This window comes from Anguilla anguilla, chromosome 8 (genome assembly GCF_013347855.1).
Source record: "Anguilla anguilla isolate fAngAng1 chromosome 8, fAngAng1.pri, whole genome shotgun sequence".
NCBI lineage: Eukaryota > Metazoa > Chordata > Actinopteri > Anguilliformes > Anguillidae > Anguilla > Anguilla anguilla.
The window spans coordinates 16,403,794-16,424,232 of NC_049208.1; the positions used below are offsets into that span (position 1 = coordinate 16,403,794).

At 48.9% G+C, this 20,439-nt stretch overlaps 1 protein-coding gene across 7 annotated transcripts in view; it reads right to left on the minus strand.

Annotated features, from left to right (window-relative positions):
* LOC118233673 (phenylalanine--tRNA ligase, mitochondrial-like) overlaps positions 1 to 20,439 on the minus strand; it is an 87,038-nt gene that overhangs the window by 41,427 nt on the left and 25,172 nt on the right. For 4 of the 7 annotated variants that reach the window (XM_035429500.1, XM_035429506.1, XM_035429502.1 and 1 more), the window contains exons 3-5: positions 17,076 to 17,723; positions 16,266 to 16,428; positions 14,569 to 14,700 (exon numbers count right to left, since the gene is read on the minus strand). In XM_035429500.1, the coding sequence (XP_035285391.1) occupies positions 14,569 to 14,700; positions 16,266 to 16,428; positions 17,076 to 17,705 (925 nt within the window). In that variant the 5' untranslated portion in view covers positions 17,706 to 17,723. Of the gene's footprint in view, positions 1 to 14,568; positions 14,701 to 16,265; positions 16,429 to 17,075; positions 17,726 to 18,623; positions 18,690 to 20,439 lie in introns of all 7 variants that reach the window. The other 3 variants (XM_035429501.1, XM_035429505.1, XM_035429503.1) reach the window with 1 other exon arrangement.

The window sequence follows — 20,439 nt, forward strand, 5'->3', positions numbered from 1 at the left end:
AAAAACCCAACTACGATACCTGGATTTTTGCCCAAGCTTTAGATTTTTCGGGCAGGCAGAAGTCGAAGACCCCTGATGAAAACAAGCATGGCTGCTGTGTATATCATTTTCGCTGAGCATACGCCGATTATGGAAAGATATACGTAAACGAGGCTATTGGAGTAACTGCAATACTTATATCCATGTGTACGAATTAATATAAATACAGGAATAAACAGATCACTCCTAATACGTGGGGTATTAGTGTGCCTGTAAAAGACAGCCATTGCACCTGCACCATTACCTATGTATAGCACATACAGACATGTTTACCGTACAGCAATCACAACCCCCGGTGATTTCCACGGACACGTCGTGTTCAGCAGCGGTGATATTTCCATGGCTACGGTTCTTTCTGCCCGCCTCGATTAGCGGAGCTCTCACGGAAATACTTGCCGGGGCTCACCGCCATTCTGTGACGAATTAAAAAAAAAAGGGGAAATGAATAAGTAATGCGGGGCGATGAATAATGCAGTTTGATTAATAATCGAGCCCTGTTTTCTGTTCCGCCGCCGCCACGCTTGGCCAATCCACGCGTGCCCGCAGCAGCAGAGATGGCGGGGAGGACGGGTACATTTCCCCCCTTCCATTGCCCGGGAGAAGGCAAAGGGGATTACAGACCTGAGACAGCGGCAAGGAAAACAAGGGCCACCTTTTTGCGCTGAGAAAAAAGCGGCGTGGTTTGCTGACATCTGGGCCCACCCGTGGCGCAAACAGAAGCCATTTTTACGTATGTGTTCTTTCTGCCGTGTTTCAGGGACAAGCCCTGTGCCACACGAACACGCCAGTACACACACGTTCATCTTTTCTGCCCTTAACAGAAGAACAATAAAGAGCTCCTTTTCTCTTTTCTGTCATCTCTTGAGCTCCAAACCCTCTATTGTGAAACCTGCAGTCTCCACTGATAGCCATTTGTGGAATTGTACACTGCACTCTGGAAACACAAAACCACCAGTTTCCAGAGGTGGAAAGTCCAGGGATCAAAATTAAAAGTCCTGCTATGTATTTCTTCCACCCATTAACTCAGCCAGCTGATTTCACGAATTACTTCTACCTCCTGGCTGAACCTGGCTTTTCCACCTCTAATGCCAATTTCTAATTTAATAATTTATCCTTTACTCTTATCAAAAAATAAAAGTGAGGTTCATCCTCATCCATGTTTCAAATTGTACAGAAACTGAAAAGCAGTGAGGAGTCTGACCTTTTTTTTAACCTTCTGTAGTTACAGAGAAGGAAGCAAAAAAAGAGAAAGATTTCTCAACCCTCACCTGCCCACTCTGGGAATTCCGTTTTGCAGTGATGCTGAGCTGACAACAAACAGCGTTCGATTGCGGATATAGACGGTGACATTTCAGGAGAGGGATTAAAGATTTTGGCAAGCCTTGCGGCAGTGCTCCAAACCAGAATTTGCCGTGGCGACCCACGGGCCTGTGCTCACGCCAGGGCTCTGAAGAGCTTGCGAACAAAGTGGCGGTCTTATCCGGAGAAGCCCCTTCTGACCCACAGACACAAAACGCAGTCCGGGATTAACCGCGACCTCTGTCGGAGCTCTCTGTCAGTCGCCTTGCACTTCATTCCTCAGTCTCTAAGGACTTTGGGAGCAGCAGGCCAGGGGCAATCAATGCCCTCCCAAACCCAATCACCAGACACAAGCAGTTCGGCTGCGTCCACTCGGGTGTGTGTCTGCAAGGCCTGCTACCTTTTTGGCCTGTGAATGACAAAACGCTCTCCGTTCAGCTGACGTTGACACACCAAATCTTTGCCAGGCGGCGTTACCGTGACGAGAACGGCTCGGAGTTTTGGCTGCGATCGCGTTACTCTAATTCCCCACATCCCCTCCTCCTCAGACGATCAGAGTGTAGCGGCTCAGGACTCATTAATGAGAGCTCTGATAATGTCACCCATGCTATCCAGGGCCTCTGAGACTTCAGCAAGTGAGAGGAGCAAATTAGCCAGGAATCACGGCGTGTGGGGTGGGCAGGGTGTGTGGTGTACAAGGTGTGTGGTATACAGGGCGTGTGGTGTACATGGGGTGTCTTTGAGAGGTTAGATTTTTGATCTTTTGCATCATGTATACGACCTTTCTTGGACTTTTGAACTTGTTTGCAATTGTTTGAAAAGAGGGCTACTCTATAAGCTAGACTTAAAAAATAATATATGCTTGGTGACCGGGTGGAGAGAAAATAGATCTTTCTGGACATGCACATGAGGGATAGATTTTGCGGATAAAAATGTTATATTCTCGCTGAGAAAGACGTCATTGCTTCCGTGAAATATGGAAGTGAGCTTGAGTTGCTTGGGGGCATCTGGGACCACAGCCAAACACACCTCCCTATTGTCCTGGTGCCCTTGGAAAAGATTTGGGGATGGATGGATTTCAGGGAGCAACAAGACAATTTATCCAAAAACTCACTTCCTGTTGAAACCTGCCTGGGATGTGAAATATATGATTCAGCATAATATGCTACACACCTCTGACTTACTGGCTATCACAGTCATCTTACATTTGCCTTTACGTTCAAACTGCTTTCCTGTTTATTACACTGTGTTACCTGGAAAGCATTTATACACGAAGATGACCATTAAGTTCATAACCGATCAGAGAGACACTCACCAAACCAAACACTTAAACGTTCCAAGTCAGCCCATCCCTCTTGTCTCTTAAAACAAAAGCACAACTTTGCCCATCAGCTTCAGGAATGCTTCAAACAGACTGTAAATGATCGACTCACAAGGTCAGCTCACAGGCAAGACGGCACGTGTGATACTACACCGCTACATGAATGCGGTTTGCTTTTCTCCATCGTCTCCAGCTTTGTCTGAAGGCAGCAGGGGCCGGGACAGGTGCCACAGCGAAATTCCCTCATTACGGATGAACGGCTTCTAAGAACAATTCCACAAAATGAATTCTGCAGGACGAGGCCGTGCTCCACCTCTTAACGGGGATCCCTGAAACAGCCTGCACAGAGCGGCGTGAGTGACAGCTCTCTCGGGAAAGGGGAATCGCTCGGAATGTTCGGAATCACAATGTGGAATCACTGACACTGAGAAACATGGCTACCCCAACAATTTATATTCCAATTATAAGCACCAAGTTTAATAAGCTCACGGTCTACTAACGGGCATAAATTAATTAGGACTACGCATGGCAGCAATACATATATGCAAAAAGCAATTACTATAAAAAATTAATTGTCAGTAGTACAGTAATTAAGAAGCTAATTGTAACTAAGTGAGCACTTTCTTAGCTCTAACCAAATTGAAACTCATGCCTGGCTAATTCTGCCACCAGTAGAAGGCGAATTGGAAATGAGTACCGCGGTCGACATATTCTACCCTGGCCCCATGGTGAGTGACAGGGCCAGAAGATCGACCACCGCCGTTTCAGCACGGCACTGTTAAAACCCGTTACAGCTTGACCTTTTAATTGGGGCTCCGCGGAGAAATCCGATCTCCTTCCATCTCGTCTCGCAGCACTCCCACAATCCCTCTGTGCAGGGCAATTATAAGATTACGCGCCTTAATTAGTGGCTGAACATCGGCGTAATTAAAATTTCAGCACTGGTATATCAGAGAGTCCAATTATATGACAATTGGTTCCAGGCTCCTTTCCCGCATCTACTAGCCTCTCATGCTACGGCGTAGCTTCGGCTAATACATCTCCATCAATACAGCATGTGAGAGCAGCAGCGACTGAGGGGAGGCTTCCCAGTCGCAGACCCTGGCTGTGGTGTGAGGGGAGGAGGTGAGGAGGAGACTCCACAAACACAGGCACGCTCGCTACCGCACACCCAGCGACAGGGTGGATCATGGAGGGGACCGGCGTGACCGGCGTTCTCTAGCTGGCCTGCAGAGTGAGGTCACCATGCCACAAAGATTCCATCGCCAGCTTTCCAGCCCGCTGCTCATAAGAACCAAGACTAATCCAAAGTCATGACCAGGTGGTTGTGTGTTCCAATCCCCAGGCTAGATGTCCCCTGACCGATGTCCTTTGCAGGGACAGAATCCAACTTTAATGGGGAGGCATTTCAAAGACTCTCATGAAAAATTAATTCAAAAACCATAAACCTTGTCTGGAGGAATGATTTAGTCCAGGTTCAGAGCTATCTATGGCAGAACTGTGAATTGTTTTCTTGTTTTGCAGACAATCCGATCCAAGGTGACTTTGCGTAGACTACTCAAATGTGCACTTAATCCAAAGACTCAAGTTCTAAAGCCAAAAATTAGTCTAGTGCAGCACAGATTAGAGAAATGAAACCCATCTAAATGACTGAAACATTTTTTAAGAAGACAGAGAATGCATGGTTACAGTGTGATTATCTATTCTTGTCCAGTTTGTAAAAACATTCCTGTTCCATTTAAACATTTTCTTTGCTGTAAATGTAGTTTGTAAAATCCATATGTGTAACATTGACCATCCTCTTGGGGAGGAGGCTACTTAATTAACATGTTACTAATTATAACTGCAGACACACATTAGAATTTTAGAAATTAGAATTTTGAAAAAAATGCATATATTCCATGATTTTGTCCTTTCTGCACATTTTTGATTTGCTTTTTTTTCATCTTCTCTAATTATTCCTTGATTATTTCATCCCTATTTCATTGTTTCAATTTCCTTTCTCCACCTGTGTTTCTACTCCATGGAGACATTTATCATGTTTCAATTTCAAAAGAATACTTGGTACATAAAATACAAGTTTGGTTTTGGAGTTTTGAAAGGCATGTCTGAATTATGTAACGCTTGGTTTTTCTTTCAAATACAGCAGGACACAGAAGTTCACAGGACTTCACGTTCTAGAAGCATCTTTGCAGGGCTGATTCCCTTTTTAGACACACACAGGCATGTGCAGGAGCATGACTTTGGAGTCATTGCCTGTTTTGCAGCATGGTCTGAAGACACGTCTCTTCAGACTCTATCATGACCAACACTGCACTCCTCTGCCAGGCTACCCCCAATCAAGTAGCACTTTCACATAACACTTGTATCTTATATCTGGATGTTCTAGCACTTTAGTGTCGCACATGTATCTTGATGTTGACATGGTGGTAATTTTATCATATCTCTTGTAATCATGCCTTACTTCTTGCTCAAGACATTTCCATAGTTTAATGACTTAGCCAAAGCTTTACTGTGTGAACTAGACTTGATGTTCATGGCCTTATGGCACTGCTACTTCATGACAGAACTGTATTTTATCTGACCTGTGCTTGCACTTGTTTCAGTGACCTTCAGCATGCAGATATTGTATGACTGGCAATTAAAATGTACTGTAATGTAATGTGATGTAAGAGATAGCATTCTCACAACACACTTGGAACAGTGTTGCAAACGTTATCCCGCTGCAGTTTCTCAATCACAACATTACAACAGCCTCAAGTGCTACCCGACACATCCCTGGCAGTCTGGTCCGACCGCCCGGTCCATGACTGCAGTCTTATTCGCTGAGAGGGGAAGATGACTTTAGCACCATAAAACAGCAGGTTTCCTCATCAGTTTTTTCTTTCTCCCCGAGAATTAATTACCTGAATATTACGAGCCAGGGAGCAGTTGCATGCGTTATTAGATAAAGCGCAGCTCTTGTTTCCCATTATGCAAATGGCGGCTCCTCGTCGCTTGCTGATCTCTCTTCATCTATCCCTCTCAATTGCTTATTACATTATGGCTGCTTTTCCTTGATAAATTATTGATTTGAACATATGTTGGGAGTGCAGTGGGACCATTCCGGAGAGGCGGACAGAATCTCAAAAAAAGCAAAAAAAAAGAAGCATTTAACGTCGATAGTGACGGTACAGACCTGCACGGAGAAGAAAATGTTGACCTGAAAGGCTTAAAACCATAAATGATGTGGTTACCTGTGAGGGAATTGGCATGGTGGGGAGTTGGGTTGGGGAGGGGGGGGGAGGTGTGATTTATTCACCCACAAGTATTGTGAGTGTGAGGAGAAAGAGAAACCCCACGGGTGAGCCTCACACCTGAGAGACACATCTCATGTGACATAATGCAGTCACCTGCAGTCGCCCAGCATTACAATGCAGCACTTCTCCACACGCCTGCATCTCCAAGGAATGGCTGGACTGGGGGTAAATGCCCCCCCTCCCAAAAAAAAAAAAAGACCCCTATCACAGCTTCAAGGTGAGATTTGGCATGGGGAATCCGGGTAGAATGCACTGCATTTCCTAACCCTATAATGGCGATGTCTATTGAATCTTCTCTTTCCTGTTTTTAAGGAATACACAGCCTCTTCAGTGGGAGCCAATCATGCGAAGAGCCTCTTCAGTGGGAACCAATCATGCGAAGAGCCTCTTCAGAGGGAGCCAATCATGCAGAGAGCCTGTTTAGACCGGTCCTGGTGCTCGCCTGCAGGACCGCTTTCGAACCCTTTGATGGAATCCTGGAGTATGACTGCCATCTGACATGTAAGCTGCACGGCCTGCTTTTCCATCTGGTTTCGCCGGCACACAAAATCCCGGCGAGAAGCCCGCGGCTCGCATCGGCAGGGCCGGAGGACGCGCCGCGTTCGCCACGCCCCGCGGGCAGCGCCAGGGACAGAGCCGCTCTAACGCGCCCGCGGAAAAACGTGCTCACCGAAGACCCGACGGAAGACGGAAAAGAGCACGGCCCCTTTTCCCTCCTCTCGTTCGGGAGACGGCGCGTGAGATTTTGACAAATTGGCGCGGGGCGGCCGCGCCAGCTGCCGGCGAGCCGGAAAAAACGCGCAGCCTCGCAAACGACGCTTAGAGGCTCATAAAGGAGGAGTTTAGCAGAGCAGCAGGTTAAATCCCCCGCAGCAGCGCGCTCACTCTCCGGCCATCATTAGAGCTTAAACAAAGACGCCGTCCCGCACAGGTCAAGCTCGCCTGACTTTAAGCCATTACCGCGAACGTAACAAATAGCCTCTGTCCTTACAGGGAGCTTTTTCTAAGTTTAAATAAGGCCATAATTTTGTTTGTTTGCACAGAACAACCATGCAACTTTCCTCAACATAAAACAATCTGGCAACCAAATAATCAATAAGAACAAATCAATGAATTAATACATGAATGAGGGAATAATGCAGTCAATTAAAACCCATGCTTGGGTGACAGCAGTGCACCAGTACCAGAGCTGGGTGTTTGTGAAGCCCAAGTTCACTGGCACATTTTCAGTGGCTCAAAAGCTGCCCCTTACAGCACGCAGTTCTCTCAAGAGCAGTTTGAGCAGATCGTCTCTGATTAAGAGCCCTGGACCACAGCAGTGCCCCATCGAGGCTGGAACCCGCGACCCTCCCATCGGTCCTGAGGATGGGTTAAAGTGAAAACGAGTCCCGGTGGAGACGGCGCAGAGGAGCGCACGTTCGTGACTAACGCGCGCACCCCGCTCAGGACGGCGCGGCGGTAAAGGGGGAGAAACGAGGGACCGGTGCACGCGGCCGGCCGCGGCCCTCCACCAGCTGGCGGGCGGGCCTGACGGGGCTCGGAACCGCAGGGGCGCCGGCGGATCGGCCGGACGCCCGTCGCCACGGGCAACCCTCCCCGGGAACTCCACCGCGCGTGCCGGAGACGGAGCCGCGGGAGCCCGGGCTGGGCTTCGGAGCGCTCATGAGCTTACCGCTTCGGCTTGGCCAAGCTTACCGCTTCGGCTTGGCCAAGCTCACCACGCCTCAGTCTGTGCGCACAAGCAGAGTATCTCTGCGCCTCTTTCAACGTCGCGGTAAAAGTCCCGACGTCCTGGAGCCCACGACCCGCAGGAAAGACCGCGGCTGCGCGGCTCTGAGGTCATCGAGAGCGGCGCACCTCGCACCTTCATCAGGGGAAGGTTCCGCAGCTCTAACCGGCGCTCGCTCCTCCGTGGCCAGGCCCCCTCGGCTCGGCCTGACGCCTCTCTCAAAGAAAACCTTTTTCCTTTTAAACGTGTTGATGGGGAGCAGGAGCCTGCGACGGGCTCTCTGCAGAAACATTCTTCTCTCTCAGTTAATTCCTCCAGGGAGCACACGGGCCCTGGCGTGGGGGGGGGAAGGGGGGGCAATCAGCCGGCCCGCGATGCTCCCAGCATTCTCCTCATCGATCGGCGGAATCGCTGAACTCCTCCTTTTCTCCCCGATTCCAGCCCTCGCAGCGGAGCAGAGCGGAGCTCATCGATGTCACCTCCTCTCTCTTTTCTGCTTAAAAACATTCCCTGACCTCGTTAAGCACTCAGAAAACACGAGGTGAATATTCCTCGGTGGTGTACCCGCCTCCCGTACAGAGTCTGGAGCCGTGCCTTTAGATCACTTTATTAAATTTTGTGGTGTCACAAGGTGCAGTTCTGAAAATGTCTTCTACTTGCTTATCAGGTACAGCAGTGACTGCACAGGGCAGATGTGTTAACTTGGATAGCTTACAGGAAGCACGGTATTTATTATGCATGTCCTCTGGAAGATGCTGCTAGAGCATACACACGTGACCGATTAGCGTGAACAGGAGATTTAGTGAATGGTGCTTCAAAAAAGCCAGTTCACATGTGCCCCCCAGTGGGGCTGCATGACCAGCAACTTGTACAATTAAAAGCCGCTCGTAACAGATGATGCCTCCACCAATTTACTGTTCCTTACTCCCATCCCTAGCAACCTGAACCTATAGAGGCTACTTATCTGAATGTGTTTCTTTAATGGTCCAAGTTAGCTGAGCACTGTTAAATAGTGACATCACAAGTACCATATACCAATCACATCACTGGTTTGACCACAGGATGCAGTTTGACCACAGGACACAGGATGCAGATCAGATCAGAAAGCTTTGAGCATCAACAATGGCTGAGATAGCACTTCCAATGTGAACTTCAAATGGAGATGAATATCTAGTCAGTATAGACTATATTGTCGATTGACTACTGTTTTCGTGGAGTCAGTGAATGGAAATGATTAAATAAAGGCATTGAATGCTGTTTGCGTCTGTCTATCAGAGCCATCTGCAAACTCACACCAAGCGCAACCCTTCCCCGTTCCTTTCTAGCATAAAATCTGTTTAAGACAGAAACTTGTGAAACAAACCACAAAAGAAACTGTGAATTATCTCCCTTTTTCTTCAGTTGCAAGAGAAGATTTACTGTGTGACAACTTGACCTTTTTGAGAGATTGAATCAAAATGAGTTAAACTGCTGAGCGAATTACGGAGTGAAAGATCAGGCATATGATAGCACCTGATATGCTTCTCAGAAGGGGTTTCCCTCTCTCTCTCTCTCATTCTCACCTCTCGCTCTATCATTCTCTCTCACCCCCCTTCTCTCTCTCTCTCAACTCTCTCACCCCCCCCTCTCTCTCTCTCTCTTTTTCTCGCCTCTCTCTTCCCCTCTCCCTCCCCTCCTCTTTGTCTTTTTCTCTCTCTCCTCTCTTTCTCTCTCTCCCCCTCTCCTTCTCTCTGTGTCTCTCTCTCCCGCCCCCCCTCCCCTCTTTCTGTGACACGCCCTGGCGCTCTACATATGCCTCTATATTCTGGGTTTTTAGTGCTCAGGGAAAAGGACAGTAATGGACCACTGCACAAACAAATGTTTATTCTGCCCTGTGTGACCCTGGAGACGGGCATTTGGGGGAGGGGGGGGAGGGTGAGTGAGGGGCAGACAGTACCTCCTGTGCTCAGAACACTGGGACACCAGCCAGACACACTTTGGGGGCGGTGGGGGTGAGGGGTGAGGGGGAGAATCCCTGAAGAAAACTCACACATGCACACATGCACATAAAGACAGACAGACCACCCCCCCCCCCCCCCCCACACACACACGCACACACGCACACACATTCTAAATTGGGAGCGGAAAAATCAGGGACAAAAAAAACAGGGCAGCAAAAAAGAATAAAATCCAGTAATTGGGCACGGGGTGATTTAAAGCGCTAGATCATTAGCGGAGCGCTATAAAGACAGGAATGCATTTACGGGACAGAGGAGGGATGTGATTGGGGCATGATTAATTCAGCGCAAGGGATTAAAACTGAAGGCGCCACCTGAACCGGCCCTCAGCTGGGGCCCCTCCCCCACGCGGCCCCCTCGCCACCCGTACCTCCAGGCGCGGTGCTTGAAGGGTACTTAATTGTCACCAAACATGGATTTAATCACATTGGCGGGGCCGTTCCGGGACCTTCCGTCCCCCCGGGGCGTGGCTGTGGGACGCGCGCCGTCATTAGCGCCGGGTCCCATATGCCACGGGCGGCTCCGGGGAGGGGCCCCTGGGACCCCGCCCGGTCCCCGAGGCATCGATCTGGGCAGGAATTACACGCGGGGCCTTAATGAATAACAGAGCCGGAGCAGGCCGGCGGCGCTGCCGGGGCTGGGGAGGGGGCGGGGAGGGGCTGGGGAGGGGGCGGCCGGCCCCTCCCATTCATCCGCAATAAAGCGGCCCGCGGCACGCTCCTGACACCCCCACATATGGCCGTCACGCTTCCAGACAAGTAAATAAATCCCCAATCTCAATGACCCCCCATCATCCACCCCAGCCCCTGCCCCCACCTGCTTCCCCCCCCCCCCACCCCCTCCCCCTTCTTCCCCACTATTGCCTACAGCTCCTTCTGGACACCACTGGCACAGATTTAATTCTCTCTGGTAGTTCCTCATTGTGTCTTAGAGCTTGAAAGGGGGGAGGAGGGAGGAGAGTTGTGGGGTGGGGGGTGGGGGGGGGGGGTTTGCATGAAGGGTTGCCTTGGTAACAGAGGGAGGCACATGGCTTTGCTGCAGTATGTTCTGCAGAGAGAGAGATGGTGTTAGAGACTGGGGAGGGGGTTTCCAGGGGGTGTCTTGGCAATACTTTGTCGCTGTCAGGCCAGCCCATTTGTTTCATAGGCTGAGCAGTCAGTGTTAAACGCTTTGGAAATGAAGGAGGTGAGCAGGAAAGTGGGTCTAGCAGCCGACGGGAGAGGTGAGTGGCCTCGATCGCGGGTAAGATACAGGACTGTGTGGGTCAGATACAGGACTGTGTGGGTCAGATACAGGACTGTGCGGGTGAGATACAGGACTGTGTGGGTGAGATACAGGACTGTGCAGGTCAGATACAGGACTGTGCGGGTGAGATACAGGACTGTGCGGGTGAGATACAGGACTGTGTGGGTGAGATACAGGACTGTACAGGTCAGATACAGGACTGTGCGGGTGAGATACAGGACTGTGTGGGTGAGATACGGGACTGTGCGGGTGAGATACAGGACTGTGTGGGTGAGATACGGGACTGTGCGGGTGAGATACTGGTCTGTGTGGGTCAGATACGGGACTGTGCGGGTGAGATACAGGACTGTGTGGGTGAGATACGGGACTGTGCGGGTGAGATACAGGACTGTGCGGGTGAGATACAGGACTACATAGGTGAGATAAAGGTCTGTGCAGGTGAGATACAGGACTGTGCGGGTGAGATACGGGACTGTGCGGGTGAGATACAGGACTGTGCGGGTGAGATACAGGACTATATAGGTGAGATACAGGACTGTGCGGGTGAGATACGGGACTGGGCGGGTGAGATACAGGACTGTGCGGGTGAGATACAGGACTATATAGGTGAGATACAGGACTACACAGGTGAGATACGGGACTGTGCGGGTGAGATACAGGACTGTGCGGGTGAGATACGGGACTGTGCGGGTGAGATACGGGACTGTGCGGGTGAGATACAGGACTGTGCGGGTGAGATACGGGACTGTGCGGGTGAGATACAGGACTACATAGGTGAGATACAGGACTGTGCGGGTGAGATACAGGACTGTGCGGGTGAGATACAGGACTACATAGGTGAGATATAGGACTGCACGGGTGAGATTGCACATTTTTAATGGAGAAAAGACTAATAACTCAAACAGAGGAACACAAACAATAACTTTTTGCCTCAGTGAAATCTAAAGTCATTTACATATTTCACAACTTGTGATTTGTGAAATGAGCGGTCCATATGCTGCAGTCCCATGTGCGCCCAGAGCTGGCAACAGGTTGTGTGTCACGCCATCAGACTGTAAAATACGTGCTAAACACAAAGTTGCACTGACTCTTCACAAATGTTGACTAATGTCAAGTGGAACGCCGGTGGCCTGGGAACAGAAAGGTGGCGCGGCGACGAAGCCGGCCCCCAGCCCCGCCCCCAGCCCCGCCCCCGGAAAATCGGAGACAGGTGCAGAGACGCCGATCTTTGAACGGAGAGCCGGGCCTCGATGTAAATTGACACGCGTGCTGGATGACGGCTGGAAGGAATGATGGTGGAACGTTCTGCACCAGCAGGCACAAGCTGAGCCCGGGGCTTATTCCTTTTGGACATCACTTAGCACGCGTGCGTGTCGCGGAGCGGGGGAACGGATTCAGCTGGCAGAACATGCGACTGAAGGACTCCCACCAGATGCACGTGCGCGCCTCAGATGTGACTGGACCGTCCATTCACCAATTAACCCCCTTACTTGTAACAGGAAACTCCTATTTCTGTCCATTGCTCACATTCATGTAACATTATCAGTGCAAAAACTACATTTCACACGTCTCATATTCCACATTTACCACACACACACAATCGCATGTAGTTAGGATGTATGTAGACTCAGCAGAGCCCTTTGTGCATTTCCACCAGGTGGGTGTTTTTCTGGATGTTTATTTGGTAAGATTTTTTCCAAAATGGTGGAAATGTTTCCAAAACTAGCGGACAGCCCGGGTCAACGCTGAAATCGGAAAAGAGATGGAGTATGGAACTCAAGTGGTCAGCGGGGGGTGAAAGGTCATGCACTTCACCCTGCGGTGAAAACAGATTTTGCGCTGCGCAGGGGAAAGAGAGCCAGCCTGGGGAAGAGGGACATCGTGTGCACACATCTGTGTGCTGGTGGGAGACAACGCTGGGCTTTCACTGTAAACACAGGACCTAATCATACACTACCGATACTACGGCAACCACATTACATCTGCTCATACAAGCTCTTTTTTACCCAGTGAGGTGGTACTGGTCCAGTTTGAAGGATAACTTCATAAAATGACATGGACCCCAGTTGAAATAAAATAAACACACACACACACACACACACACACACACAGCAGAGTCAATTCTCAAACTGACTCAAGATAAAGAAAATAAAACAGTTTTCGTCTCAATAACGGAAGGGGTTTTTCTCTGGCCGAGTTTATGTTTTCATGGTGTTTAGGGAAAGGAGCAATTTCTCCAAAGGGTCTGTCAGTGGACATGGGCAGGGCTACACTGTGCCTCACTAAAATACTTCCCCGGCCTCAAGAGAGCCTGTATAATCGTGCTGCTCTAAAAGAAGCTCTTTTATTAAGGGTAAGAGAGGACTGCAGAAGAATCGGTGCTGAGGCAGAATGAAAAATTACCAAAGGCATAATAATGTCACATATGCCTGATTTGACCAATCTGGAAATGTACACATTTTGGCTTGAGGGACAGCTTTTTTGACATAACCATGTTACTGAACATAAACTCAATTACTGCGTGTGAGATAAGAGACAAGGGAATCACCACGGCAATACATTCTCGGTCGATATTAACAAATGTCTTCAATATGCAGGAGGACACATGGAAAGTGTCCGAAACAAACTGCAGCACAGCGGATGCAAAAACACGTTTGGATATCGAAAAGCTATTTTAAAACATGCAATCAATCCCGTGGGTGGATCTGTGCAGTCAATACTTTTGAGGTCATGATATGATTACAGTTTTCAGTCTTGAGATTCTTTCCTTCTGGACTGAAAGCATCACTAAAACAAATTGGCAGAGATTTGAATCTCAGAGCTCCATGAGAATATACTTGTGACATGTTTTCATAAGTATAACAGTTGTCTTTCCTGGACTCAAGGTAACTGTGTAATCTCACAGTTTAGAGTAGCAGTTTATAGTGCGCTTACAAACATCTTGATTGACAGTGCTAATAGGTCCATGTTAATGTCTAGAATCCACCTTGATTTTAAAATGACATGGGTGTGGCAGAAAAGCCATAAAGTTCCAGGAAGATGTCTGCATTCTATTACAGCTTTTGTAGGTAAACATGTGCAAAACTGCACAGAGGTGACACACAGGTGGCATATTACCTCAGATGGTTTCAATGGTGCAGCCACTGTTCTGACCACTGCCATTAGAGTACGGTTCACTGGGTTAACACTATAGTACTACCCAACCCCCCCCCCACCCCAAAAAAAAAAAATATATATTTTCACTGCTCTCTTTAAGTCCTGTCCTTCAGTCCCATGCTGCACCAATGCCCTGTCCCAGCAGGAAAAAGCCTCCACCATTTTCAGCCCTGCACAACACTGCCATCTGCCGGTCATGGCAGGAACTGACATGCTATTGCCTATTTGCCATTCAACTGTGCAGCGTTTCTGGAATATTCTATTAAAAGTACATATTAATTAAAAAAATCATTTTTAACAGAACGTTTCTGATTATCATTTACCTGCATTTTTCTGTTTCATAGGGTCCATTAGGGTTTTATAGGGTGATAGGAACCTTATCCACTTATTATCCACTTTTCGGGGGCCTTTACAAATGGACGCACACGGACAGAGCTGCTCTGCCCATAGGCCCTCCCCTTGTGCAGGTGTGAAGGGGCATACCTGAGTTGAGCAGCTGCTGTTCCATCACCCCACATCCCAGCACCTCCAGCCAGTCACCCTGGAAACGCACCTCCATCTCAAAGGATGGATGGGTAAAGGGGAAGTAGCACTCCACCCAACGGATCTCCAGATCTGCAGCACACACACACACACATACACACAGCTGTCAGTTATTAGATGTTTTTCTTTATTACAGATAAACACCTGGAAGGTACAGCTATCTATCTAGCTGCACATAGAGGCTTCAACCTGGCAAATAAAATGGCCTCAGCGCAGTTTGGGAAAAAATCATCTCAAAAGCACCACTGAAGAGAAGGCTGCTGAAGGGGGGAATGAAAACAGAGATGGAGGAGGAAAAAGAAGAAAGAAAGGCCAGGCACCAGGGAAGAGACACAAAGAGAAAGAGAAAAAGGAAACGGGGATGGACGACATGAAGGAAGATGGCGCTGAAGATGTTCATCAACCTGCTACAGTGAGGAGGTGGTGAAGAGTGTGAAGGTGTGTGAATGTGTGTGTGTGTGAGCGTGTGTATGTGTGTGTGTGTGTGTGTGTGTGTGTGTGAGCGTGTGTATGTGTGTGTGTGTGTGTGTGTGTGTGTGTGGCATGTGCGGTGTGTGTGTGTATGTGTGTGCGTGGCGTGTACTGTGCGTGTGTGTGTGCGTGTGTGTGTGTGCACATGTGTGTGTGTGCGTGCATGTGTGTGCATGTGCGTGTGTGTGTGTGCGTGCATGTATGTGTGTGTGTGCGTGTGCGTGCATGTATGTGTGTGTGTGTGTGTGTGTGCGTGCCTGCGTGCAGGCACTTGGGGTGAAAAATCACAAAGGGGCTCATTCTCAACATCTCTGCTGCAGACAATAAATCTGCAAGTTAGGAGGAGGAACGGAGGTGTCACTTCCAATATCTGGGGCGGTTTGTGTTACTCTCTCGCCAAGAAAGTCAATTAGTGACATCTCCAAATGCCCTGAGCAGCCCTGAGCCCGCAGGAGAGGAAGGGGCATCGGTCACTGACTGAGGGTCAGAGTGAAGACACAGCTGAGTCAGACAGGGACAGAGCTGCTGTCTGTCCCACACTGAGGGGAGAGACAGAGGGGAGAGGACAGGGAGAGGGGGAGAGAGGGAGGGTAGAATGAGGGAGAGAGGGAGAGTGGGAGAGAGAATAAGAGGGAGAGGGAGAGAGAGAAAGAGAGGGAGAGAGGGCAGGTAAGAGAAGGAGAGGGAAGATGAAGAGAGGGAGAGAGGGAGAAAGGGACCGGAGAGAGGGAGAGGGATGGAGGGAGGGTAGACAGAGGGAGAGAAGGAGAGTAAGAGAAGAAGAGAGAGGATGCAGAGGGAGAGTGTGGGTGGAGACAGAGATGGAGAGTGTCAGTGGAGAGAGAGAAAGAGGCAGTGTGAAAGACAGAGGGTGGAATGGAGTTAGGGTAGCTAAATAAAATACGAATTTCCATGATGACGACATCAATCAATCACCCTACTACCATTTGCCACCGGTGCTTTAATACCTGGGACTAAGCACTGGGTACAGGTAGTGCTGGCAGATTTTCACAACTTCACATCATTGTTTGAAAGCCTTCGTTTCTGTGATATTCGTAAGCCAGCCGTACAAAGGTAAACCAGGGCTGCTTCAATAAATGACAGCAGATATTCGTAATCCATAACTATTCACTAAAAAAATGTGTATCGTTAAGTAAATTGCACACCTTCTCCAAAGAGGTGTCTGATGAGGCGGGTGAGGCAGCGTTTGAGGTCGGACTCCACCAGCCGGACCGCGTGGAGCGAATGCGTCTCCTGCTTCTGCGGGGAGCGCTGGCCGTCCTCCTCGAACAGGGACAGCTGCCCGGGACGTTCCGCGTCCGCAAACAGCTAGGGGAGAGGGGGGCGCGGGGCACAGCTGTCAGACTGACGGTACCGCCGACCGACCCTGGCTCAGATTCAACCTAGCCGCAGCGCGCTCTGTCCTTACGCAAGTCCATTTCTTTAAGCAAATGTTGCTCTTAAGGGCTAATCGCTCAGACCAAGGAGTGTGGTAGTTTCTGAAGTCCTCAGGATTATAACCTTACATGCATCGCCTTCAGATGGATACTGAAAGTAACATCTCTGGGTTCGCATTTTTATCACATAGGTGGAAGAAACAGGTTCAGAAAGTAAAAGGCTTCCCCGATCTTTTGTTCCAATCATCTGGATTTGATAATAAGTACAATTCTTCCGCCAGGATGCAGATCTAATTAATGAAATCAGCTGAATGAATTCATGGGTGGAAGAAACACAAGGCAGGACTTTTACTTTCTGAGCCCTGAGCTTCCCACCTCTCTGTGCAGAATTTAATATACTTGACGAACATTTAAAGTTTAGCTGCAGAAGAATGAATTGTCATCCTCTCTAGGGTAAATCTTTCCAAACGGAATGGGTGAGGGCTATTAGAAGAGATATCACAACTTCAGGCTGTGAAGGTCATCACGAAATTAACCGGGTCCCAGGCCCCCGTCCCCCCGTCCCCCCGTCCCCCGCACCTGGTGTTCGGAGAAGAGGCGCACGCCCTCCATCTGGTGGAAGACGGGGTAGTGGCTGGCGTCTATCTCGTCGCGGCGGTACACGTCGCCCGCTAACAGGAAGCTGTCCAGGCCGGAGCGCACCAGGTCTCGCTGGTGGGCGGAGGTGTGTGCGCGGAGCATGTGACCCCGGTTCAGGAAGTAGTTGTCCCCCTTCTTCCTGCTGGGGTGGTCGGGGGGGATGAGGAGGCTGTCGAAGTTCTGCTCCACGGTCACCACCGGGCTCAGGTTGTCGAAGACGGAGAAGATGGGGTTTCCGCGACGACCCGTGTAGGCCCGGTAGAAGTGTGCCTTCACCCGCTCCTTGATCAGCCACAGCGGGTGGTGGGCCCGGCTGTGCAGGTTGCGGCCCACTTTGGACAGGATCTTGGCCGTGACGTTGGTGTGGTCGTCCCGCGGGTACGAGCGCCCCAGAACTTCGACGCTGTCCTGAGCGTTCAGGTGGGGGGCAGGGGCCTCCGTTTCCACCCCTCTGTGGGGGAGGAGTCTCATTGCAGGCAAGCCCCTCATGGTCACCCCCTTGCTAACCCAGGACAGGGCTGCAGGGTCCAGTAGAGGTGACAGGGGGCGGGCATGAAAGAACAGCGCCATGACAACTGGGCCATCAATCTGTGGAGCAGAGGGTATCATGAGTAACTCGCAGTTGGGACCATCTGATCAAAATGAAAACCATAACCATAGCCATAGCTGTGACCGTGTGGGGAAAAATGAAATGAATGACCTCACTGTACATGACACAGGGCATTGAAACACCATAAACTTAAAAATGGTGCATACTGGAGAAAACAGAAAGCCAGCAAACGAGCCCCATAAAGCAAAAACATCACAAAATAGACATTTACATTCAAGCATTTAGCAAATGCTCTTCTCTAGAGTGAAGCCTAACTGTGGCTTTTTATCTGGGCCTTTGAACAAAGCTTGCAACATGGCCGTGGCAAACATGGATGACTCCTGAAGTACCCTTAAATGGAGACGACCATATCAGACAGCAAGTCAGGAGCTATAAACTGCAATTTGGTTTGGATCCACCAGGGCGACAGTGTCGTACGGTGGATAGGGACCTGGGTCTATAACTCCAAAGCTTTAGGTTCGATTTTCCCGGTGGGGCGCTGCCGTTGTACCCTGGAGAAAGGTATTTAACCTGAATGGCTTTAGGAAATATCCAGTTTTATAAATGGATCAAATGTAAACAATGTAATCTCTCTAAATCGCTCTGGATAAGAGAGACTGCAAAATGTATGAAATGTAAATGTAAATAAATCCCGCAGCTCAGAGATTGTCATTCATAACCTGATCCAACTGATTTCTCATTCACGGCACACCATGAGAAAGATATTTTCCATTGGCATAATATTTACCAAGCATCAAGTAATTAAAAACTTCAATCTGAAAAGCATGCAAGAAAAGGCCAAATTTAATCCAAGAGGGGGAACATACTTATTCAAATTTACTTTCACAAAAATCATATATCATTGCTTCTAAACTAATCTTCTGAAAATATTCTCCCTCTTTGATGACTTCATGACCCAGCCTGTCTCTCATGGAAATTGAAGGTCTCCAAGCTGGAAGGTTGTCCTTTCAAGACAGGTGAAAAAACAAAGAAGAGTTCACATCATTTTTTTTCTTGAGATGAAAATAAAGAGAAAACAGAAAGATAAAGTGAGGGAAACTGAGAGAGGCTCAGACAGCTGGAGAGAGAGAACAGGGGGGGAGAGAGAGAGAGAGAGACAGACAGAGGAAAAAATGACAAAGAGACAGGGAGACAGAGGGAGAGAGACAGAGAGTACAGCTAAACTGTCCTGAGGGAATCTGAATCGTTTCTACTTGTTTTTTGTTGTCTCTACTGAAATCAATTGGAGACATGTTTCTAACTAGAGTACTGGAACACTGCAAGGCAAATATGGTGCCTGCTGCTTCCGGCATTTTCTTACTTCACACGGTGGACTAGTTGGAATAACACCCACAGCTCTTTTAAATTAGACATGGTTATTCTCGTGAATTAATTCATTACCCTAGTGCACAGCAGTTTTCCTTAAGACTGGGATTATTTTAACTACAGCAGGTCTCTGCGAATTGCGTGATTCTTTGTGTATTTTCTTCTACTTATTGTGGCTGCTGTCTTGGCAGGGTCTCTCTCAGAAAATAGATTTTATTAGCTCAAGGAACATACTGGTCCATTAAAGGTAAAACAAATAAATATTAAAGTGCTTCTGTTCTCTCTCCCATCGGCTCAACGTTCTCCAGCATTCAGACAAACACAAAGCACAAAGCAACACAGACTGTGTTAGCACAGACAGCTAACACATGTGACCAGTTGCACAGAGGTCTTGATATTGTCTTGTGCAACGAGTTCTCCCTCCCATGATCTAGATTTGAATCAGAATAGAATTTATCACAGCCTCATCAAGAGCTTGCATTCCTTATCTACTGTCTGTGTACACCGCTGACATGAAGCAGTTACTGTAGCAATTTGCTCAATGGTGCAATGGCAGCATTGGGGAATCCAACCAATGGGCCTTGAGGTACAAGCACAGTTCCTGAACCAAGACGCCACACTGCCTGCAGGCATCATTATGTATTTTAACTGCACCAAGGGCTGCATCTTCAGATGTCTAACTCACTCAAGCCCCTCTGTAGCTCTGCACCTCATCAGTGCATCATCAGTGCCTGTTTCCCCTCCACTGTGTCAGAGTATAAACTCATAGGCACAGCAGGAAAAGCAGTGTGAGAGGGAAGGAATTTGAGATGCCCAAAAAAGGGCAGGGGGGGCTGAAGGGGGGGGGGGGGGAGTACGGGGCAAACACAGCGACACATGGCCACAAAACACACCGGAGCGGAAAGTTTACTGTTTTCACTCAATTTAGATACACACTTACACACAAAACCAGAGCTTATAACAAAGGCAAACATTGAGTTATGGCCAGGAGAAACAGAGTATGCGATCCACTAATTGAACTCTTCGTACTGAGGTGTTTGAGGAGCTGCAGGACGTCTGTGGGGAGTGCGTGAGTGGGTGGGTGGGTTTGGGGGGGGGGGGGGGGGGGGTAAGTCCACTCTGTGGAGGAGGGTAGAGCTGTATTTATCCCTGGCTAACATTGAGTCTCCAAAGGATACTATCAAATATTTACTATTCTCCTGAAATAAGACTTGGCGAGACAGCCTGTGTCTGGAGAGAGCACAGCGTCTTCCCTATTTGCTCCCTCAATCTGGCTCCTTCTATCTCTCTTACTCTTTTTCTTTCTCTTCCTCTCACTCTCTTACTCCTTCTCTCACTCACTCCTCTCTCTCACACTCTGCTCTCTCACTCTCTCACTCCTCTCTTTCT